Raw genomic sequence first — 25,662 nt, 5'->3', positions numbered from 1 at the left:
AACATGTCTTTCATCCCATCTCCCCTGAGGTCCTGCTGCCATTCCTATGTGAGCAGCTGGGTGTGTCAGGACCTGATCACCTTACAGGCTCTGGCAGAGCCAAGTCGTCTGACGGGCTGGGCTGCTCAGACCCTTCCCTGCAGTACATGCCTACCAGTCATCCTGCCAGCAGCCAGGTAAATGGAGTGAGGGGGGGGAGCCCAGAGGGAGACTCCTCCCCCCTCCGAAACGTATAAATGCCTACGGCAGATGAGGAGAAGGCACTCAGAGGGAACTTGACTCTCCTACTGAGGCCTCTCTCTGCACCCTTCCCACTCTCCCTCACCGCAGCCATGTCTTACAAAAGTACCTCCTATCAGATGTCCAGCAGCGGCGGCGGCGGTGGCGGCCTGAGCTTCGGTGCTGGCGGTGGTGGTGGCGGCGGCAGCAGGAGGATCTCTGGTGGAGGATTCACCAGCCAGTCCGTAGGCGGCGGCGGCGGTGGTGGCAGCCGCATATCCATGAGGCGCTCAGCCTATGGTGGTGGAGGTGGAGGCGGTGGTGGTGGTGGTGGTGGTGGCGGTCTTGGAATGGGCTTCAGCGCCAGGAGCTCTGGAGGTGGCTTCGGTGGCCTGGGAGGAGGTTTCGGCGGTGGAGGTGGAGGCCTGGGCGGTGGTGGCGGAGGAGGCTTCGGTGGTGGCGGAGGAGGCTACGGTGGTGGCCTGGGAGGAGGTTTCGGCGGTGGTGGTGGAGGCCTGGGCGGTGGTGGTGGAGGCTTTGGTGGATATGGACTTGGAGGAGGTGGAGGCATGGGCGGTGTGCCCATGATCTCTGCCGTCACGGTCAACCAGAGCCTGTTGGCCCCCCTGAACCTAGAGATCGACCCCGACATCCAGCTGGTCAGGACCAATGAGAAGGACCAGATCAAGACCCTCAACAACCGTTTCGCTTCATTCATCGACAAGGTGTGCCCTACCCCCCTCCCCCCTTGCTTACAAAATAGTGGAAAATTATAGCCAAAGGCAATTAAAGTGATTCCATCTTGCGTCAAATGAATGGCGGTGTTCAGATGACTGAGTTTTAATATAATTAATAGGGACATATAGTAATGCTGGTTAGATGATGAATACGTTTTAATAGAAGTAATAGGAAAATATAGTAATGCTGGTTAGATGATGACTGAGTTTGAATAGAAGTATAGGAAAATATAGTAATGCTGGTTAGAACGATGACTGCACTGTAGACCACTGGTGTTGGTTGTTTGTTTGCAAGCGTCACGCTTGGATCGCTGCAATTCTGTATGCAGTCTCACTACTTCAAGCTCATTAAATATTTCACAGCTACCTACATCTCCTACATGTGCAGCGATCTAGCTGAAGGAACCACTAAACAAACACAGCTCAATCATAATGATAATATCATCCACAGATTATTTGATTGATAGCATCATCCACCTTGTGTTTATGCAGAGCAAAGTACTCCGGAAGACAGCGGCGCTTTCACCTGACATGAACCCACTTTGGGTTTTCTCAAAAGTGCCATTGTGCAGCCCCTGCCGCTACGTTGAAACTGAAAGCAGATCGCTGTACTGAGTACTGCAGTCCCTCTTTGACTGAAGTTGGCCCCCTTAGAAGCTACCGGCCCTCTCTGTAGTGTGAGAGGAAACTCTAGCCCTGGCGTATCCAGTGACCGCTGGCTCTCTCCATATAGAAGGAAGAAAGGGATTGTGTTGTCTTCTGTTCCCATGGTTACAGGGACTCACAAGCTCTACGTTGATTACTTAATGGTGCAAACTGTACTCGCAGTATCCGTGGTACACAATATTTGCAGTTTACCACCCCACCCAACTATACAAGATATTTCATCAACGATCAAAGAAACATTTTAGAGGCACTGCAAAGTGTAATTAGACACCCCCGCTTTGAACAATGTCAAATGTATTTTCTCTTGAGAGATGAAAAAAGCTGCACAACCACACCCTAGTTTTTGTAAAAATGCTCAATCAGCCTTTCACACACACACACACACACACACACAGCATATGAACCACACCTACTTTGTGCACATACAGTAGGTCTACATGTGATCACATCCAATAAAAAAAAACCTTTCTTCTCTAAATAAGATACGATTAAACAGAGGATATACAATATGAAATGCTTACAGAAGCCAAAACAAAGGTTAGACAAAAGATAAATTGCATACAAAAAGAAGAAGAAGCTAGCAGTCTATAACCATGTGCAGAATATGCCACATAAAGGCATATGATTGGTAGGGCTCTATGGAAGAAAGTGCTGTAATTGCACAGGGTGAGGTAGACAGGTTCATTCAGAACTAGGCATCCTGCAGACTAAGGAGTAGTAACATCAGGTTTAATAGCAGGGGATGGGCAAAGGTGTGGCCCTGTGTCATACTCAAAGACCACGCCTTAACCCCCACCACACACACACATATACAGACATACACACACGCACACACACACACACACACACACACACACACAATACAGACATGCTCACATACACACACGCTCACACACACAGAGAATACTTCAGCCTATAATACACAAATATCTTTATTAACCCTCACAATGAGGCGTGTCCATTCATGAACCAGCATGAAGCAGTATGACATTATATTTAGAAATAACAATCTTCACTGGATAATGTGTATGTGTTGCAAACAAGGGACAGCATTTCCCATAATACATAAAACTCATAAACACATGAAGTTAACTGAATACCATGCCTTATCTAAGCTATCTCCTCTTCCTGTGATGTCACTTCCTGGCGTATAGGTGCGCTTCCTGGAGCAGCAGAACAAGATGCTGGAGACCAAGTGGTCACTCCTGCAGGACCAGACCACGACCCGCTCCAACATCGACGGCATGTTTGAGGCCTACATCGCCAACCTGCGCAGACAGCTCGACGGACTCGGCAATGAGAAGGTCAAGCTGGAGGGAGAGCTGAAGAACATGCAGGGACTGGTGGAGGACTTCAAGAACAAGTGAGTGTGTGGAATGGACGAGGATGAGAAGGAAGAGGAGGAGGAGGAGTAGAGGAGGAGATAGAGAGATAGATAAGTTGGGTGTTTTCAGGATGGGGACCGGTTGAGGAAGTGAGTGTGCCTTGTTAAAAAGAACATGTTGTCTCAGCAAACAGGAGAGAGAATCACGTTCCCTTCTACTTCGTTGACTTGACTCAAAAATCGAATAATTCAAAGACATTATATATATTTTTCAACCACAAACTACTGGACCAGTTATTCTAACCCTCGTCCATTACTTTCAGATATGAAGACGAAATCAACAAGCGTGCCAGTGTAGAGAATGAGTTTGTCCTCCTGAAGAAGGTGAGTGAAATTCAGCACACTGTTATTGGGAGATAGAAACTTCCATATCTCTATATCCACCCAATTACTGCACACCTTAATAGCCCCTTAAAATAACCTATTCAATAAGAAGTTAAGGTAAATTAAGGAAGAACTTAAGTAGAATTGTGCTAAAGACAAAGTCAAATGAAGAGGCTACAATTCAGAATTCTACCCTTACAACCCCTAATTTAAATTAAACTCCTTAATTTACCCTGACATTACTGATTAAGGTGTTTAACCCCTGAATGTTTAAGGGGTCAGCAATGTTTTAAATACCCTGTGATTGTTATTAAGGGGTGTGTGCATAGGTTATGGCATTTTAAGAATGTTTAAGTGATTTACAAGACATTTGAAAGGAAAATTGTTCCCTAGTAATATACCATATAAACCTATACAGTATAGCATCAGCATAACTCCCTCTCTCTCCCATCTTTCCTCCAGGATGTTGATGGTGCTTACATGGGCAAGGTTGAGCTGGAGGCTAGGGTTGATGCCCTTCAAGATGAGATCAACTTCCTCAGAGCAATCTACGATGCGGTGAGGACAATAAGCGCCTACTTATCCTCATTTCATCTCATCTCATCTCATCTCATCATTATCTCGTAATCCTATTCCTCATCAACCTTTTCCTTCTCCTCCAGGAACTCCAAGAGCTCCAGGGCCAGATCAAGGACACCTCAGTCATAGTGGAGATGGACAACAGCCGAAACTTGGACATGGACTCCATTGTTGCTGAAGTGCGCGCCCAGTACGAGGACATCGCCAACCGCAGCCGTGCCGAGGCCGAGACGTGGTACAAATCCAAGGTATGTGAAGAAATTTATATCACTCAGATCAATGCCACCACACAGTACAATGAGTGAACAGAGTCTAACATATTGAAATCCCCAATAACATTGTAATCAACAAATGGATGTAGCTTGACATACACATAATGATCAAAACTCTATACAGTACTGTGCATTTACAGATTGGAAGGTACTCACAGCAACGATCAAGCAATCATCAGCTATAATGTACCGGTATTTATCTCTCCCTCTCCCAGTTCGACGAGATGCAGACCTCAGCAGTGTCGTTTGGAGATGATCTTCGCACCAGCAAGCAAGAGATTTCTGAGCTCAACCGAATGATCAGCCGTCTCCAGAACGAGATCGAGGCAGTCAAGGCCCAGGTGAGGCTAGAGGCTAGAGGCTAGAGGGCATCATTACTGAACCTCAGCTTGAAAATGTGTTTTGTTTTGTAAATTCAAAGTCTAAATAACTAGATGTAGGCTTACAGTACTACAGGAAGCAGACAACTTAGTTTACAGGACAATAACATCTAAGCCAGGATTCTGTGCAAGAAGACAACCTAGTTTACAGGACAATAACAACTATGGGCCTCTTCTCAACGTTCCAGCGTATCGCCTTGGAGGCCCAGATCGCAGAGGCTGAGGAACGTGGTGAGATGGCCGTGAAGGACGCCAGGCTCCGCATCAGGGACCTCGAGGATGCTCTCCAGAGAGCCAAGCAGGACATGGCCCGCCAGGTCCGCGAGTACCAGGAGCTGATGAACGTCAAGCTGGCCCTGGACATTGAGATCGCCACATACAAGAAACTCCTGGAAGGAGAGGAGTCCAGGTAAAAAAAAAAATAAAAAAAAATCGAGTACTACAGAGGAGTGACTCAGACATGTGTGGAGAGTGGAGAGGATACTGAGAATGCTGCTGCCTGCACGTTACACAGTAGATAATGTCAAGTCAGAGTGTAAGACTTGGGAGTTGGAGTCTATTTATGAAACATATTGTAAATATATTATTAGAAAAAAATACAAAGTATATGTCTCTCAAAGCTAATTCATGCATCTCTCCCGTCAGAATCGCTGCCGGTGGTGCAACAGCAACAGTCCACATCCAGACCTGTAAGTATTATGCTGCACTTCTCTATACTTGACTGTATAGACTCAAACCAATTCTCATTCATTCATTTATCTTGCATTTGTTTTCAGATATAACACATTTCTAGCACACTCTAGTCACTAGAACAATCAGATACATATATTAACTATATTAAGTATTTATTAAATACACAAAGGAAATGATTGTATACACAAAATAAATAGCGTGTGTGTCCAATCGCCATCTCCTCTCATGTCGTCTCTAATTGCAGCTGTGAGCGGCGGAGGTGGTGGTGGTGGTGGCGGCGGCGGAGGCGGTGGATTCGGCCTGGGCGGTGGAGGCGGCGGATATGGCCTGGGTGGCGGCGGAGGCGGCGGCGGATACGGCATGAGCCTGAGCGGTGGGGGCGGCGGCGGATACGGCTCGGGCGGCGGCGGCGGTGGCGGATACGGCGGTGGCAGCAGCATGTCCCTCAGCGGCGGTGGTGGCGGAGGATTCGGCTATGGAATGAGCAGCGGCGGCGGCGGCGGCAGCAGTGGCATTAGCATGTCCCGCTCCTCTACGGTGTCCTCCTCAAGAAGATACTAAATACCACAAGTCTATCTTTCTATCCCCCCTCCCCCCCTCTCCTTCACTTCCTCCCCTCATTCCAACCACTGCCCAAATACAGCCTTCCACAGCACACGCATTCACAAGCGCAGGCTAGTCACGATGTATTGGCTTGGATGTCGGACAGGTCCGTGTACTGTACTGGCACAGTGTTTGCTTCATGTATCGTCGCTCCCCTCTGCCACACCACATAACCCTCAGAGAGTCAGAGAACACCGAAAGTCAGAGGCAGAGAGATTATTATACCAAATGAAACCAACTGGCAACAGAGATGAATCTGTAAACTCTATCCCAGAATCAGTCAGCCTGGCTGTCTTTTGGTTGCTGGAGCTCCTGGCATGTAGACAGATCAGTGTTTGTAGTGTCATGACAGAGGCTTTCCACTGAGGCAACAGCCATCGCATAAAAATGGCGGCAGCAATGCCATAGACTTGGTCGATCTGGTTGATAGTGGCAGACCCCTGTATAATGTCACAACTAGAACCTTCTGTCCCGTCTTGTCCCGCCATTTTGTTGTGTGACATCATCAAAAGCAGCCTATATCTATACACTCCTACAGTGGTGACCCCATTCTCTCAGATTAGACATATTGCACTCCTCCTTTTCTTCTCCCTCTCCTAAGGACGATGGGTTCTCCACTTAAGGTTTGCAGACAGTGTTTTTATTCTGCTTATTTTCACCTTTTCATTCTGACAAAAAAAAAGCAAAAGGCTGACTGGTTGTGACCATGTTTATTGAATGTGATTGAATCTGTACCACCATCAATCCCTGAATAAATCTGGGTTCCATATTCAATTTGTTGGTCCTTGTTTCCTCTGTTCTTTGATGTACTCTATTATCCTTAGTATTCCCTTGCAGACATCTTGATAGGCAGACAACAAGTTATTATTGTTAAATGACAACCATACAGTAGGCATTATTTAAGCATTACATCACGCGCAGGAGTGTGTTATACTCATTAGATCACGTCTAGGGGTGGTTGTTAGGTCCGACGCACAGCGGAGGGTCATTATACCCCCCCTAGGCATGATCTAATGAGTATAACATACGACTTCAAGTGAACATAATGGAGATTTATTCACAAAACCATCCACAGATAAAGTAGATCCAATAGTAGATCCAAGGTCTGACAAAAAAATTTTATAAAAAGAAATCTACGGCAATTTTTTTTTTTTTTGTCCGCGATTTCTCTTTTGTTTCACAATGGGTCATGACAAACCAATTACATAATCCAACATATGTGTAATGAACTAACATATTCCAGTTGACTATCTTTTTTGGAGGATTCGTTCAAAAGATATTCATACTTCCATTTGTCTATCACACTACACAATGGATGAAAGGTTCCAATATATATAGGCTACTATATTGTAGCAGAATCGGGGGGCAGCCAGGAATCACACCCAGGTCACCCAGACCATAGGTGACAGTGCTAACCAGTTAACTAAAAGGTCTAACCTGTTAGCTAAGCGGTAGCGAGTCTAGGCATATGTGGCCATTACACTACCCCCCTTCTTCAGGAAGTACTTGACTGTCACAAAACAGTCAAATCTAGGGACCTTAAAACCTACTCTAGTGAGGCCTACTCAGACTACCATTGACCTCATCCTGACCTCTGACAAGTCCAAGATCTCCAATAAAGGGGTTATAGCATGCGGGTTAAGTGATCATTATATGATATTCTGCACCCACAAAAAGCTAAAGCAAAAGGCTGGCTGTCACAAAACAGTCACATCTAGAGACCTCAAAACCTACTCTAGCGAGGCCTTTAACCTTGAACTGGAGAGCCTGGACTGGTCAGATGAGCTCAATGGTACACTGGTTGAAGAAACATGGCTTGGCTTCAAAACCAAATTTTCAACAATACTAAACAACATGGCCCCCCTAAGAACCACCAGGGTAAAAGATTGCGCTGAGCCGTGGATGCACACTGAAATACTGACCGCTATGAAAGCCAGAGACAAAAAATGCTCTGAGTTTCGTAAAAGTCAGTCAAAGCTTACCAAAAGCACGAGCAGTGAACTCCAAGCCCACGTGACTAAACGCAAACTAGAAAGAAACAGACTAAGAAATGACGTCAACTCCAATATCAAAACTGCAAAAAAAAAGTCATCAATGACAAAACAGAGGAAAACAAAAACAAACCATGTGAACTTTGGAAATTACTCAATAATCAACTAGGCTGCAGTAAAAAACTTAAAACCAGATTCTCAAACATAAACATAAAGACGGACAACACGCTCATCACAGACAAGCTGGATGTAGCCAATTACTTAAACACTTTCTTCACAAACATAGCCACAACACTGGTAAACAAACTACCCTCCCACTCAGGGAATTATGGGGTAGAACACATAGTAGCATACTACAAGAACCTAGGGGTCCACAAAGACGACTTCAAACTGGAAATGGTAACAACAGATGAGGTACTCAAAAAACTGAGCGTCCTCCAACCGAACAAGGCCACTGGCCATGACAACATCCCCTCCAAATTCCTCAGAGACTCAGCAGCCGCCATCACCCCAGTCATCACACACATAATAAACCTCTCCATAAAACAGGGACACATCCCCAAGGACTTCAAAATTGCTAGAGTAACACCCCTGCACAAAAAGGGCAGCAAATTAGACCCAGGCAACTACCGCCCTGTTTCTATCCTTACCTCCATCTCGAAAGTCATGGAAAAAATAGTATACGAACAGGTCGAAAAGTACCTTGCGGAAAAAAATCGAATCTACGAATTCCAATCTGGGTTCAGAACATCCCACTCCACTGACACATGCCTTCTCTATTTGAACGACCACATCAAACAAGAGGTGGACGTGGGCAAATACTGCGGCATGGTCATGCTGGGCCTACAAAAGGCCTTCGACACTGTCAATCACACCATTCTGATTGACAAGCTAAAAGCAATTGGTTTTGATAGTCTATCAGTGAGCTGGATACAATCCTACCTGGAGGGGAGAGAACAGATGGTTGAGGTAAACGGTACCCTATCCCCCCCCCCCTTCCAGTGAGCTGTGGTGTTCCACAAGGAAGCATACTAGGACCGCTACTGTTCCTAATCTATGCAAATTACATGACGTCAGCTTGTGACTGCAACTTGTTCCTGTTTGCGGGACGACTCAGCCCTGCTGGTCTCTGACAAGAACAAGTTACAGGTTGAAAAAACCCTCAGCTCGGAACTAGGCAAAATCTGCATATGGCTCGCCGATAACAAACTATCATTACACATGGGCAAAACAGAGTCCATTCTCTTCGGTTCAAATAACAAACTCAGAAAGACCGACGGCTTCTCAGTTACAGTGGGTGACAATATTGTCACAAGGAAAGATGAAATTACCTACCTGGGTTCCATCCTAGAGGCTAATCTTTCCTGTGACAAAATGGCATCCAATGTAATAAAAAAAGTCAACCAACGAACTCGATTCTTGTACCGGATCTCCTCTCTGGTAAACAAGAATACCCTGAAGACTCTGGCAGGAGCACTCATTCAAGGGTACTACGACTATGCTTGCACCTCATGGTACCAAGCACCTCAAAGGCACTAAAAACAAAATTACAAACATCTCAAAACTAACTGGTCAGACTACTGCTTGACCTGACTCCTAGAACCCACCTCACCCCTGCCCACTTTGACAACCTAGGATGGCTTAGAGTAGACGACAGAGTACAGCAACTTGCAATGGGCCTGGTCTACAAGATACACTACACGACCAAGGTACCCATGTACATGTCAAAATACTTCCCAAAGGTCAGTGAATACCACGATCACAACACCAGAGGGAGCTCCACAAATCATGTTAAACCCAGATTCGGCTCAAACAAGGGACTAAACACGTTTCGCAATTATGCCACATCAATGTGGAACGCCCTACCCAAAGCTGTAAATGAATGTGTATCACTACCCACTTTCAAAAACACTCTCAAAGAACACCTATGGGAGACTGCAATTCGAAACTGGCCCCTGCAAATGTCCTAACCCAACCCCCTCCAATGTACAGTAAATTACCAAGTATGGCTTTGTCAATATTCCAATGTACAGTGTACAGTCTTTGTATCACAAACAGTACTGTATTTGCAAATCTGGTATGTCATAAATGTATAGATGTAGCAGTACTGTCTATCTGTATGTCGTGTGTGTCTATGTTATGATGAATTGAAAATGGGGGACCCTGATGTAAACAAGACAAAGTCTTTCTCTGGTCTGCATCCCCTTAACAATTGTATGTATTGAGCTGTACTGTACTGTACCCATTCTGCAATCTGTTAATAAAGTTTTCAATCAATCAATCAAAAGGCCTTTAACCACGAACTGGAGAACCTGGACTGGTCCGATGAGGTCAGGGGTACACTAGTTCAAAACCAAATTCACATCAGTACTTAACATGGCTCCCCTGAGCACCACCAGGGTTAAAAATCGCGCTGAGCCATGCATGCATTCGGACATACTGACCGCTATGAAAACCAGAAACTAAAAATGCTCTGAACTTCATAAAAGTCAGTCAAAGCTCGCCAAAAGCTTCAACAGTGATCTCCAAGCCCACGTGATTAAGCTCAGACAACAACAACAGGCTAAGAAACGATCTAAATACCATGATAAAATCTGCACCAAAAACAAACCCTGTGAGCTTTGGAAATTACTCAACAACCAACTAGGCTGCAGTAAGAAACTGAAAACCAGGTTTACAAACATCAACATTAAAGGTCCCCTATTGTAAAAATGTCCTTTTCCAATGTTTTGCATTGTTTTCAAGCAATGTGGGGTTGTAACAACACTGACAAAATGTGAAATCTGTACCAATTGCAGTTTCTGCAGTTCAGCTGAGACAAGAACTCCCCCCACTGAAACAAGCCATTCTGAATTGACTGGATCTGTGACGTGTAAGAGGTTCCTCAGCTCCAGAACCAAAGAAACAACACTATGGTCGGCATGGCAGAAGAAGGGATTAACCTGGCAGGGGATGCGAGTTAACCTAGGCAATGACTACGCCCCACGTATTCTACAAAAAAGGAAAGAATATACAGAGGTGAGGAGGATCCTGAAGGACCGAGATATCTACTTCCAAACGATATATCCTGCCCGGCTAAGAGTGAAATACGACGAGGAGACCATAGTCTACGAGACGGCGATGGAAGCGACGCAAGACATGACAAAAAATGAACTACCCATTAAACCAATCAAGGCACCGGAGACGTTGATGGAGCAGTTGAAACATGACATGGCAGACAGGGAGAAGACGAGCCAGGAGAGATGACCCACCTCCCAGAGACGACACAAGCTACAAAAAGAAAGTATAAAGCTACAAAAGAGACACACCGACAAACAAAGAGTCCGATCAGAAAAATCAGTAAGACAAAGTGGGATGAATAATTATTATTAACATAACAAGGATAACGATAATATAAATATAATTTCATGAATAGAGTAATGATATGACAATGGGTATGGAGGTATATACATGCATGTGTGTATAAGAAATAGACAGGGCCATAGTATAATAATAATTAACAATAAGAAAAAGAACAAAAATAATAATAATAGAAGAATCAATAAGACAAAGAGGGATGAACAGATTATTTGTCACAATCACGGCGAGAGCCTCCATCTCTCCACCTGCTTCCACGCCCTTATATGGGCAGCTTCCGACTCCATCATCCCCACGCTGTCATCTGACAATCAGCCCAGCTGAGAGTCGTCAGCTCATCACCAGCCCGGATATCAACCCTACGGATCCTGATCCTGATCGTCTCAGTGTTATCCTATCAAACCTAGGTACAGTACGAGGACGTACCCAACCTTGCTGCTCTGTCTGTATTGCCTGCCATGTCCTAACCTCTGTTCTCCCTGTGCCCAGGACCACAACTCTCGGCCGACGCTGTCTCCTGACGTACCACCCGCCTGGACGTTCCTGAGAATCTCAAGCAAGAGTCACTACTCGTCCAATGTCGCACATTCTTGTATATTCTCTATTGTCTTGTCTGCTCGGAACCCAAAGGAATTAAAACCTACCTAAAACGCTCCATTCGCTCTCTCCCTGTGTTCTGCTATTGGGCTCCGTCACCGCTGCCCTAACATTATTAACATAATAAGGGTAACGATAGTATAAATAACACACAAATAGTAATGATATGACAGGGGGTATGGAGGTATATACATATGTAGCAGCCTGAAAATATTGTCTATTATTCAGAACTGCTGACTTGCCTTTTTATCTCCCCTTTCTGCACCAAGACATTCTAATTAGTTTCATTGATATTCGCACAAACAATGACACAAGTGTCTCCTTCTTCTATCACTGGAATATGGATTATAAACGACATTACTGGATCCTATTCTACAATCCTTTTCCCTGTGGAGCTAGTAGGCGACCAGCAGGGGGCGGTAGCAGGCAGAGAGTGTCGGAGAGAGATGGGAGGAGATATATGGAGGAGAGAGACGGATGACACTCTCTTCGGCAGGGTACTTGACCACGAACAGTCGCAACGGGCGTGTGCTCTGGAAGAGCCCTGTTGCAGAAGTTATGTTGAAGGGCCCCGTGGGATAGCGACGGGTGATAGGAAGTACTTGCTAGTTGACGTGATACCCTAGAAGTACCAGTGATAGTGCTTTGTTCTGCACCGTTTGCTCACACACTAACAGTATCGGGTTATAGTAGTTACTGTGTGCGGTATAAGTAGCGTGCGGCTAACAACATATCTAAGTCCTTAGTAGTCGGGTTATAGTAGTTACCGTGTGACGGTATAGAGTGCGAGCCCCGAGACGCGCGTGGACCTACAACCAGTCTGCCCCGGCTGCCTGCGACCAGATCTACACCTGACTGCCTGCAGCCTACGGGAGTTCGCCGCGTCCAGCAGAGGTCGTCATCGCCCAGCACACACTCTCAGCCAGCACTGCCTCTCTGCTCCAGCTCCGCCTGCTAGTGTCGTCGCCGAGAGTGCTCGACGCCATCTTGCCTCCCGGACAACAGTGGCGCGGCGAGGCGGCCATTTTGGATGAGTATAAATGAGCGTCTATGCTCCGGAGCCTTACACCGTACACTGTGTGGTGCAGCCCGCGGGCGAAGTCAGCATTGCTATTACAGTGCTAAAGGGGAACCCCAAACAATATATGCCGGCAATAGAATAGGGCTTTTGCAAGGTATTAGTGGGCCCACACTTTTGTTTTCTCTTAATTTCCTTTGAGTGTGATACCGTGTTGGTGGTTAATAATATTTTCCCATCCAGTTAACCCTTTCTCTGTGGAGAAGTTACAGACCTGGTGTATTATAAATAAAGCCTAGAGAGGTATTATTCTTGCCGTATAATTAAAGCCTTTTGAGGTATTATACAGGGTGAAGACCCAGACGTGGGTGATGAGTCAAACACATTGAAGTATATTATCCCTGATATTAACCCAGAGGTGGGTGTATAATATACGTGTGTATGAGGTATGGAGTTACCAACGGTACTATAGTGGGACTTCCGTCCAATTGGCCACTAGTAGTAGATCATTGTAACTGACCAGTAAATAACATTAAAGAATTGGATGGGAGATTTGTGTGTGTGTCTATCCATGGGCCGGTTGACAATCCTTTTGGTGTGGGTAACGTTAATATAATTAACCCTTTCCTATTCCACCTTTCCCTCTTCATTGTAGGGTCTCTAGGGTCATTGAGGGAGGGTACTGCTTGCGGGGGGAACTCAGAGTATTTAATTACAATTCAGTCACTAGGTGTGGGAGGGTTTAAGGAGCAACTGGGAGAAGTGGGAGCGTGTTGGGGAGTACTGCTGACCGCCCTGCTGCAGGGAAGAAAGACCAGAGTACCAGACCAGGTTGGTAAATCCCGGGCCCCATCCACTCACACTACCAGCCTCCAGTCGACGCTCCAGGCCCAAAGACGAGGGTGCAGTCAGACGGAGCTCTACTGTGTCCAGCTACCTCGTGACTGCCAGCAACCGTTCCCACGAAGCAGGGATAATCCACCCTGCTACACATATATGTGTATATATGAAATAGACAGGGTCATGGCATAATAATAATTAACAAAAAGAAAAAGAATAATGATCTTATTGGTGTTATTTTTTGATTAGTTGATAGTTTGATAGCATCTGGGAAGTTTGTCATGTACATAGCGGAATTACCACATGTCACAACCTGAAATGCAAGAGGTAAAAATGTTATCCTTTAACGTCAATGGTCTACTTAACCCAATAAAAAGGAAGAAGATATTATCAAATAGCATACCTACAGGAGTCCCACCTTACCGACACAGAACATGCTAAACTGAACAAACTGGGATATAAACATGTATATTCATCCTCATATGGATCAGGGCACAGAAGGGGGGTGGCCATACTAATATCAAAAGAGGTGACATACGAACAAATATCAGAGCTTAAGGGTAAAGAAGGCAGATTTATAATGATAATAGGAAAAATAGATGGAACCCTAGTACGTTTACTGAATGTTTATGCTCCCCCAGGTAGCGACTGGAAGTTTTACAGACAGATATTTGACTTAATGGCCACAAAAACCTAGGGAATATTAATCTGCGGGGGGATTTCAACGCACGTCTGAACCCAAGATTGGATGCCTCCAGTGGTAACACAGAGTCAAAACCCCTAATTAATAAAGGAATATCTTATCTTATCTTATCTTAATAAAGAAACTAAAAGCATTAATCATAGACGTATGGAGAGAAATGTAACCAACCAGCAGTGATGGGCAAGCTACTTGGAAAATGTAGCAAGCTACACTACAAGTTACTCTCAATTAAATATAGCTCAACTACAATGGAAGCTATCCCCAGAGAAATGTAGCAAGCTACACTACAAGAACATGGCAAAAATAGCTAGCTATATCGGCACTACTTTTTTTTTTTTTTGATCAAGTTTCCACCAAACAAATAGGCAGGCAAAACAAATCTCAGTTTGATTGTTTATTATAAAACTGAAACAAGCCCTCGGTCTGGCTTTTTGTGTCATCCTTTTAACATGAACTTGTATTATGTACAAAATCCAGGAAGGCAAGTTTAGCTGGGTGCAGCCTCTACAAAAGAAAAGAAAAAGACCATTTGGTTTTATCAGTTTTTATAGTATAGTTTGTTGATTACTTTTGATGCAGTAATGGTCTTTTTCTTTTCTATTCTATCTTTATGTATTATTTATCCCTAAACTCTGCATCTTATGAAACCTGCCCACTTTATCAACCAAAAACACACTTCTTCAATATCTGAATTGTAACTGTTTTACTTCATTTTACTAGTATTATGCTACCATGTATATACTACTACCAACTATGCTAATATGTATATACTACTACAGTATGTACTCAGAGTATAACACTCAAGCTTGACACTGACAAATGATACTACTTATCCTTGGCTGCTAGATATGTACCACTCCTGCTGACTTGTTGTACACAATTTGTAAGTTGCTTTGAATGAAAGTGTCAGCTAAATGACCAAATGTATTTAAATATGTAACTCACAAAACATTCCATGGCCCCAAAATCATGTGGGGACCCCCCCTGGGGGTCCTGTCCCACAGGTTGAGAACCACTGCTTTTCCCTCTTTTTTTCTTTTCTCCACCCCCATAATATTGTTCATTTTCTGCCTACAGTGAAACATCATCATGATAGCAGCTATCTGTTAGTTAAAGCTGTTGACAAAAAGTGTACTGACTTGTGTGCTGTTTGGGAACAGTTGATTTTCATCAGCTCACCTGAATGTGTTCTCAAGTTAGTGCTGGACGTGTGAAGTTGAGAGCAGCATATGTTTTAGCCGTTTTTTCAGTCAAACTCATAAATGTGTCCCAGATAGGGCCATGGAGAGGCATTGTTGTTATTGACATCATCATCTTCATCAATGCCATCGAACCCCTCTGCCATTTCGCGCGGACTGGTTCATGTAATCCGTTAAATTGCATTCATTAATTCAGTACGTCTGTGTTTTGATTTTCACTTCCTGATTTGCGGGTTGGAGTCCCGCCGTATCCTGCTTCTGATTGGCCTACCCGTAATGTTTTGGCCTACCATACCCAATCGTGAGTCATCATACTCATATCTAAACCAACCAACCAATCATAGTGGGTTTTTTACGGGGAGTTTTTTTTTCTCCTCACAAATCTTTATACTAGTCTAGACTGTTTCTCCCGACAGTAGCGTGTAGCGTTTCCTCATCGCTACGTCACTACTTCGTTCTATAAATAGCTCCGCTACAGAGACCGCTACCCTGGTTAAGAAGTAGCGATGCTACCATCACGCTACTGAGAATTGTAGTTAAGCTATGTAGCGTCGCTACTTGTAGCTAGCTACTGCCCATCACTGCCAACCAGTAGGGACTACACACATTACTCAGCCCCACATGCAGTATACGCGAGGATAGACTATTTATTTACTTTAAAAAAAGACCTACACAGAATAAGTAAATGTGACATCGGCCCAATCGCCCTCTCTGATCACAGTCCTATTTACATGTCGGTACACCTCAATAGAAAACCAAGGTCAACACTGTGGAGACTGAACTCAGATATCCTGAATAACCCAGGAACTAGAGAGTCCTTGAAGACAGAAATTTAAGCATATCTAGAACTAAATGATAACGACGAGGTGGCACCAACTATGCTCTGGGACGCGCTTAAAGCGGTACTAAGGGGTAAAATCATCACCATAACGTCACTTTTTTTTAAAACTTAGAGGACAAAGATTACACGAACTGTAAACCAAATTAAAACATCTACAGAGACAACATATCCGCAATTTAGACAGGGGAGTGAAACAAGAGATGAACAACATAAAGAACTAGACAATTCCACGCTGGGGAAATTGTGAAAGTGTGGGTGACGCCTGTGCACCGCCGGCCAACGGAAGAGGGTCTCTATGACAAACGGTTCCAAAGATACAAAAAGGGGGAGGAGCCAAACTATGGGCATGGTCAACATAGACCAATGAAAGAGGACATCCCTACTGAGTACAATGGCACAACCTCCCGAATTTTTTTAAAAACTCAGAAAAGTTTTTTAATATGTTTTTTTTATGAAAAATATAAAATATAAAAAAAATAACTTCTGAGTTTTTTAAACTTTTTAGACTTTTTTGTCAAAATATTTCATGAAAAATATAAAATATAAAAAAAACGTATTAAAAAACGTTTCTGAGTTTTTTAAATGTTTCAGAAATATTTTTTTATGAAAAAAAAAAATATATATATATATAAGGGGGCGTGGTCTAAGGATCGGGGGAGTGGTTAACATCGACCAATGAAAGAGGATATCCCTACCGAGTCCAATGGCACAACCCGCAAGTCTCGACGACAAACGGTTCAAGAGATACACTAAGGTGGTGTGGCCTAAGGGGGCGTGGTCTAAGGATCGGGGGAGTGGTCAACATCGACCAATGAAAGAGGATATCCCTACCGAGTCCAATGGCACAACCCGCAAGTCTCGACGACAAACGGTTCAAGAGATACACTAAGGTGGTGTGGCCTAAGGGGGCGTGGTCTAAGGATCGGGGGAGTGGTCAACATCGACCAATGAAAGAGGATATCCCTACCGAGTCCAATGGCACAACCCGTAAGTCTCTACGACAAACGGGTCAAGAGATACACTAAGGGGGTGTGGCCTAAGGGGCCGTGGTCTAAGGATCGGGGGAGTGGTCAACATCGACCAATGAAAGAGGATATCCCCCAATGAAAGAGGACATCCCTACTGAGTACAATGACACAACCCGCAAGACAGAGGGCGCTGTCAAGCAATTCAGTACTGCTACACAGAGGGGCGATTAAGGGTTAACTCCATGAGAGGTCATTGGCAGAAAGAGGATATCCCTACCGAGTCCAATGGCACAACCCGCAAGTCTCTACGACAAACGGTTCAAGAGATACACTAAGGGGGTGTGGCCTAAGGCGGAGTGGTCTAAGGATCGGGGGAGTGGTCAACATCGACCAATGAAAGAGGATATCCCCCAATGAAAGAGGACATCCCTACTGAGTACAATGACACAACCCGCAAGACAGAGGGCGCTGTCAAGCAATTCAGTACTGCTACACAGAGGGGCGATTAAGGGTTAACTCAATGAGAGGTCATTGGCAGGTCAGCTGTAGCCATGAGCCATGAGACATGAGCCACACACCTGTTACCTAATTAGGCACGAATGACTTGCACTTTCGATCCAATGTATTTCAATGATGGCAGATGCATGACTGCATTCTCATGATGATTAAAAGCAAACGATAAGAGATGAAGCGTTTTTACTTTCAGATGAGCACTTCAAGGGGTATGTGAAGGGTTGTGTGCGATATTGTGGCATTCCGTCGACAATTGTGGCCCCGGTGACGATCAGAACACAAGGGGGGAAAAGCGATAAGACCTGCTTTTTCTTAGAGTGGGAACACATTGATGTCTATGGGGAGGATAACTTTCAAAGAAATGGTCATCAGTTGAGATAGAAATGTCCAATTCCATTTATTTTGTCATCGTTTTGATGTGTTGTTTTTATATCTACGTCCAAAATTGAGATCACTGTCGCAATTTACCCAAGGAGGTGGAAAAAAATTATTTCACCTCCTACACTCTAACTTGCAATGCATTTCCAATGGGACCTAAATGTTCCCGTTTAAAGTCGATTTGTAGCAAACGGTGCGGTGAAACTTTGCGAAAAGCAATAGACACTCGAGTTGGAGCAAGCCGGTTGTTTTGATACCTTTCATATGTATGGGGCGCGAACGCTTTGGGAGGAGTTTTGTTGGCAAAATCGGCGGAATAAAGAAAGAATAAGAATAGTATAGATTACTATAGTGTGGTTGCAACCTGGCTTCGCCAGGTCACCCACACTAATGAGATCAATTAAATAGGCAATCTGGAAATACGAAAAAAGCTCCTATTTAAAAAACAAAGATACTACGAGGTGGGGGGGGGGTGAAATCAATGAAACTGCTATCATATAGATTAAGGAAACAACAAGCAGACAATGCAATATATAAAATAAGGAACCCCATAACGGGAGTAACTGAATGTAGACAACATCCAACTGAACATTGAACATTTCTATAAAACACTGTACGCTCAACCAAAAATAGATAACAACTTTCAGATTGAAACATTCCTCTCCACTCTTGATCTACCCAAATTCACAGCAGAACAAAATGAAGACTTGATAACCAAAATAACAATAGAGGATCTACACGTGGCAATTTCTAGACTAAAAACAAATAAAGCCCCGGACAGATTCACTGCCAAATGGTATAAAACATTTAGAGAACAACTGACCCCAACACTACTGAAGGCATTTATGGTATATTGACTTGAGCAGACTGTTAGATAAACCCTGAAACTGAAAATATCTGTTATAATAGTTAATTCAAAATAATGCTTTAATATTAAACTATAGCATTACATGGAGGCTACTGGAATGATTGGCAGTGTTGTGTGACATTCTGGGGAGCTTTCAGGCAACCCCCTCTCATGTTAAGACTCTTTACTCAACTGTATTTAGGAGAACAGTTGGAGACACAGGGGACAAGTCATAAAAGCCCCCGCATGCTAAAACTGTTTGGGACAAAACCAAGGAACTATTAATTCAGTATACTTTATATAGGAAATCTGGTATTAAAATATGGACAACGCCACATTGGTTTAATGCTGAATATAAATGTAACTCATTACATTAAAAATGCAAATATAGAAAAGGTTTTAGAGTTAAGCCTCTGTGCTCATCAAGAGGCCACACCGACGGGGGCCCATGGGCCCCCCCTCTGATGCTGGAGGGACACAGATGAGGAAACCAGGGGGAGGGGGGACCGCCCCCAGAAGACCACCAATTGGAACAAACTCCTTATTTAGAGATAATTGTGATTGGTTAAAAGGCAGTCTAAAAATAGTGAGGTCATTTAACCTATAAATATTGGATCAGTAAGGTTAGTTGACAGGCCAGAACTCTACCCCAGATTCTGAGCCTCCATCGCCCACCAGAGAAATATGCCTGGCAAAATACATGTGAGTAAATCATGGGAACCCACTGTTGGGTGTTGTTTAGTGTAAACTGTAAAGATCCCTATCTTAGACCATGTTTAACCATGTGTATTGCTCAGTACATTCTCTTTTCATTGACATAACATGACTACTATTTATGTGCAAAACTGTCTTGATGTGAAGAGCCACCGTGACTGGGCTATATGATTATGAAAACCTCATCAATCCTTTTGTACAATCATGTCTTATGAAAAATGATGAATAATTCCTGTATGTAACTGATGCTTATCCACCTTTGGCCTCTCGGCAAATAAATACATGAGTTTGAATTCGAACTCTGTAGTCTGGACTGCACGTTTATTCCTTGCTGGCTATATTGGAAGTCAGATGAGGAGACCATTCTATCACTCTGTCCTTCTTCCCTCTAGTTAGCAACCTGTATGCACTGCAAATGACCTTAGATATTGGTAATATACCACACGTTCAATTGGGTTTTGGAAAAAAAGGAAATCCCCCCCTCCTGGAGAGAAGCAATAATCTCAGTCATTCCGAAAGAAGGGAAAGACAAATTAGAATGTGGTAGTTATCGGCCCGTAAGTGTGTTAAACTTGGAATATTAATTATTTACATCAATAATATCACAAAGAATAGACAAGATCCTACCCGACCTCATACATCTGGATCAGACAGGCTTCATTAGACAGAGACAAACACAGGACAACATTAGAAGATCACTACACATTATTAGGCATATCACCCAAAATGGAATAGAGGCAGCCCCGATAAGTTTGGACGCAGAGAAAGCTTTCGACTCTGTATGGTGGTCTTTCTTGTATAAAGTACTAGGGACATTTGGCTTTCATGAGTCTATAATATCAACCTTTCAAGCACTATATGAAAATCCATCCGCAAGGTCCGGATCAAGATTAATGGAGATCTATCAGAGTCCTTCAACCTAGAACGTGGGATCAGACAGGGTTGCCCGGCTTCTCCAGGACTGTTTGCACTTTTTATAGAACCTCTGAGCCATAAACATAACCTCTGAGCTCTTACATAAAGGGAGTGGGCATGGCAGACGGAGAACATGAACTCGAGAAGACCCTAGACCGAATCAAGGCCAGATTTTCCTGGCCGGGAATGAAAAGGGCCGTGGAGGATTACTGTCGGTCCTGCCCCGAATGTCAGCTGGTAGCTCCATGACCAACTGTACGTAACCCATTGATTTCCCTGCCTATCATCTCTGTTCCCTTTAGCAGGATTGGGATGGACCTTGTGGGTCCCCTACCCCGCAGCGCCAGGGGCCATCAATACATCCTAGTGATTATGGATTATGCCACCCGGTACCCTGAGGCCATCCCACTCCGCACCATGGCATCAAAAGGTATAGCCCGAGAGCTCATGCTGCTAATCACTAGAGTAGGAATCCCAGACGAAATTCGGACAGACCAAGGCACTTCGTTCATGTCTAAAATAATGAAGGATTTGGCCGGGTTGTTGAACATTACCCAACTGCGCACTTCAGTGTATCATCCCCAAACAGATGGGTTAGTCGAACGGTTTAACCACACCCTAAAGAGTATACTTAAAAAAGTTATGGAAGCTGATGGGAGGAATTGGGACCAGCTCCTCCCCTATTTGATGTTCTCCATCAGGGAGGTCCCCCAGGCCTCCACAGGTTTCTCACCCTTTGAATTGTTGTATGGGAGAAAGTCTAGAGGGATGCTAGATATAGCCAAGGAGGCCTGGGAACACCAGCCGTCACCACACAGGAGTTTGGTGGAACATGTGGAGGAGGTGCAAGAGTGGATGGCCACCTTGTAGCCACTGGTAAGAGACCACATGTCGAAAGCCCAGCAGGCCCAAGCCAGGGTCTACAATCGGGGAACCCAACCCAGAGAGTTTCAGTCAGGGGATAGAGTGTTGGTGTTGGTTCCCACCTCTGAGTGTACATTTCTAGCCAAGTGGCACGCACCATATGAAATTATGGAAAAGGTGGGGGTGGAGAATTATAGAGTGCGACACCCGGGGAGGCGGCCTCCGGTAAAAATATACCATGTCAACCTTTTTAAAAAGTGGGTCGCCCGGGAGGCACTGTATTCTTTCACCCCACCACAGATACCAGTCTGGACCCAACCGCTTGAAGTCCCCATGGGAGACCAACTCAGCGTTCCCCAGAAGAATGACCTAAGGGAGCTGGTGGAACGCCACCGGGATGTGTTTTCCATGGAACCAGGAAGAACTGGGGTAACTGTACATTGGATTATCGACAAAACCTTACTTGGTCCCAAGAAGAGGGTCTCGTGTATTATTGGGTTAGGACATTTACTGGCACCAGTTTTGAATTGCAGTCTCCCGTAGGTGCTCTTTGAGAGTGGTTTTGAAAGTGGGTAGTGATTCACATTCCTTTACAGCTGTGGGTAGGGCATTCCACATTGAAAAGTCTGTGCCGACCAACTGGCCCCGGTATTCACTGACATATTTAACCTGTCCTTAGAACAGGCTGTCATCCCCACCTGCCTGAAGAAGTCCACTATCATCTAGTGGCTAGTAAAGGGCTACATCTGCTCCTCCCTCCCCATCAACCTGGACCCCCTGCAATTTGCATACCGCCCCAACAGGTCCACGGAGGACGCCATAGCCCATGTGCTGCACGCAGCAGCATCACACCTGGACAAGAGGCAGGGGAACTATGTGAGAATGCTATTCATCGACTACAGCTCAGCATTCAATACCATAGTCCCCTCCAGCCAAGCTCAGGGACCTGGGCTTGAACTATGACCTCTGCCAGTGGGTCTTGGACTTCCTGATGGGCAGACCCCAGGTGGTGAGAGCAGGCAACTGCACCCCCTCATCCATCACCCTCAACATAGGGGCCCCCCAGGGCTGTGTTCTGAGTCCCCTCCTCTACTCCCTGTACACACATGACTGTGTGGCTCAGCGGAACAACAACACAATCATCAAATTTGCTGACGACACAGTAGTGGTGGGCCTGATCTCTGCAAACGACGAGAGGGCCTACCTGGAAGAGGTCAAGGTCCTGGCGGGATGGTGCCAGGAGAACAGCCTCTCCCTGAACGTCAGCAAAACAAAGGAGATGATTGTGGACTTTAGGAGGTCGGGGGTCAGGGACTACAGCCCCCTCAGCATCGACGGGGCACCGGTTGAGAGAGTGAACAGTTTTAAGTACCTCGGAGCCCACATATCCGAGGACTTGACATGGACCACACACATTGACAGTGTTGTGAAGAAGGCACGACAACGCCTCTACTTCCTCAGGCGCCTAAGGAAGTTCCAAGTCAGTCAGATGATCCTTAAGAACTTCTACTCATGTACAATAGAGAGCATCCTGACTGGCAATATCACCTCCTGGTTTGGGAATAGCACCGCACAAGACCGAAGCAGACTACAGAGAGTGGCACGTTCAGCCGAACGCACAATTGGAGGGGGGCTTCCCACTCTCCAGAACATTTACAACAAGCGGTGCAGGGGTAAGGCTAAGAGAATCATCAAGGACTCCAGCCACCCAAACAACTGCCTCTTTGAACTGCTGCGGTCAGGCAAGCGATACCGGAGTCTCATGGCAAGCACATAAAGACTCAGAAGAAGCTTCTATGCCCAGGCCATCAGGCTGCTCAACGAACAATAACACTATGCAACAACCATCAAATGCACACAGCACACACATCGACACGCACACACTCACTTTAAACAAACAACACACTGCAGCACCCACTCTCCACACTTTAGAGCACCTAAACACACTTTATATTTATTGGTAAAGGATTTGCACTACAACCCATACCTCAGTACACCTTACTGTAAATTGTACCTAAATTGCACCTCATCCCATTTCTGCTTTGCACTATATAGTAGGGCTGGGCGATATGACGATATTATATAAATATCGGGTACAGTTCATTAACGATACACTTTTTCAACGTATCGTGGATATCGAGATGTTTGGCCGAAGAGGATTGTGTCGCGTCAATCTGGTCCACACGTTACTCATTCATATCTCAGCCCGTGCTGAGATATGCCCATTCTGCGGTCTGTTAATAAAGTTTTCAATCAGACAGATGTATGGAAAGGCTTTTATTATAACATTTGTTGCAGTAAAATCATTATGCCTCGTTTAGTCATCCTGCGGAGCACTGGTCTCCTACTCGTCAGCCGCGGGGAGCTAATGTTAGTAGCTTTGTTGTTGTCAGCACTCGTCAAAATCAATGGAGGACATTCAGGAAGTCAAAAACTAATAGCGCTTGCCGATTGGTGCTAAGAACAGCAGGGCGGGTGCAAGCGGTGTGACGTAATTGGCAGACTCGACTGTCTATCAAAATTATTCTGTTTTCCGTCAGAATGAATGAATGAAAACTTTATTAACAGATTGCAGAATGGGTACAATACAGTACAGGAGGATGAAGACCAGAAAAATACTTTCGGCTTTTTTACATAAGGGTCCTCCATTTTCAATTCATCAAAACATTTAGAGACATACAAATATACAGTAGTTTCATAAAAATGCTAAAATGCTATTGATTGATTGATTGATTGATTGATTTAAAACTTTATTAACATATTGCAGAATGGGTACAGTACAGCTCAATACATACAATTGTTAAGGGGATGCAGACTAGAGAAAGACTTTCGTCTTGTTTACATCAGGGTCCCACATTTTCAATTCATCATATTTCATATCTAAATCATATAATATCTCATTGCTAAATATATGCAATATATAATCTAATAATCCAATAATCTAAATCTAATATATAATATAAAAATGCTAAATGCATGGGTATTTTATTTTGTCTTTAATGTTAGCTTGCAAACTCAAATACTGTCTTGGTAAGCCTCATAATGAATTGTTTGGGGTAAAAAAGAAAAACATTGTGATGTGTATCGTGTATCGCCGAAAGGTCAGAAAACATCATGATATCATATTTAGGCCATATCGCCCAGCCCTACTATATAGTATTGTATATTAGTATATTGCATAGTATATTGTATATTGTATGGTAACTCAGTTACTTCTATTCTGCATCGAACATTGTACATATGTATATACTGAACACTGTGACTTCTATTTTTACTTCTATTTTTACATGCTATACTATTTTATTTCATACTTATCTTGTCTAGCACCGTCTCTGGAGCGTAACAGTAAGAAGCATTTTGTATAAAAGTATTCTGTACTTCTGTATGACAACTATTAAAGAAACTTGAACTTGAACTTGATGTGGCATAATTGCAAAACGTGTTTAGTCCCTTGTTTGAGCCGAATCTGGGTTTAACATGATTTGTGGAGCTCCCTCTGGTGTTGTAGTCGTGGTATTCACTGACCTTTGGGAAGTATTTTGACATGTACATGGGTACCTTAGTCGTGTAGTGTATCTTGTAGACCAGGCCCATTGCAAGTTGCTGTACTCTGTAGTCTACTCTAAGCCATCCTAGGTTGTCAAAGTGGGCAGGGGTGAGGTGGGTTCTACAATAAGTGAGACAAACAACATACAGTGGCAGTGATGGATGATTGTTATACAATCTATGACAATGTGTCCATGAAAGTACCACCAATCATTTCTATTTGGCCATCAGTTAAATCACAGACAAACACCTGCATATACATATACACGACTGCCATGCATGGAGGTTCATGCTGCACAGTTCATATCAAACACACTTTGAACATGGCCTTGGAAAACGTGTGAGCAAAGGTTCACCTCATTGAATTTTAAACAGTAAAATGAGGAAATGAAACCGTAAGGAATCGTATTCTATTGTGGAGTTTGGAGGTTCGTACCTCAAATTGAAAAGTAAAAGCAGGGAGCAAACTATTTGTGCAAATCTGCTGCCACGATTGCAAGAAAAAGTGTATGAA

The 25,662-nt window shown here is 44.3% G+C and overlaps 1 protein-coding gene across 1 annotated transcript; it reads left to right on the top strand.

Moving 5' to 3' along the window:
* The first annotated feature begins 253 nt into the window (after window positions 1–253).
* On the top strand, window positions 254–6,631 carry LOC311244277 (keratin, type II cytoskeletal cochleal-like). Its single transcript, XM_084333707.1, has 9 exons — window positions 254–944; window positions 2,777–2,985; window positions 3,270–3,330; window positions 3,793–3,888; window positions 3,993–4,157; window positions 4,397–4,522; window positions 4,750–4,970; window positions 5,207–5,250; window positions 5,499–6,631. The coding sequence occupies exons 1-9, from the start codon at window positions 333–335 to the stop codon at window positions 5,813–5,815; spliced, it is 1,851 nt and encodes a 616-aa protein (XP_084189833.1). The 5' UTR covers window positions 254–332; the 3' UTR covers window positions 5,816–6,631.
* The last annotated feature ends 19,031 nt before the right edge of the window (window positions 6,632–25,662 follow it).

The sequence above is a fragment of the Notolepis coatsorum genome (genome assembly GCF_963971535.1).
Source record: "Notolepis coatsorum genome assembly, chromosome: 17".
Taxonomy (NCBI): Eukaryota; Metazoa; Chordata; class Actinopteri; order Aulopiformes; family Paralepididae; genus Notolepis; species Notolepis coatsorum.
The sequence above is the reverse complement of the archived record's forward strand: the minus strand, read 5'-3'. Positions and strand labels throughout refer to the sequence as shown.

Bases quoted from the DNA above. Each gene is read 5' to 3' on its own strand.
- LOC311244277 (XM_084333707.1), top strand. From the start codon at position 333: ATGTCTTACAAAAGTACCTCCTATCAGATGTCCAGCAGCGGCGGCGGC. The intron at 2,986-3,269 runs GTGAGTGTGTGG...CATTACTTTCAG, and splicing joins GTGGAGGACTTCAAGAACAA to ATATGAAGACGAAATCAACA. The intron at 4,523-4,749 runs GTGAGGCTAGAG...TCAACGTTCCAG, and splicing joins TCGAGGCAGTCAAGGCCCAG to CGTATCGCCTTGGAGGCCCA.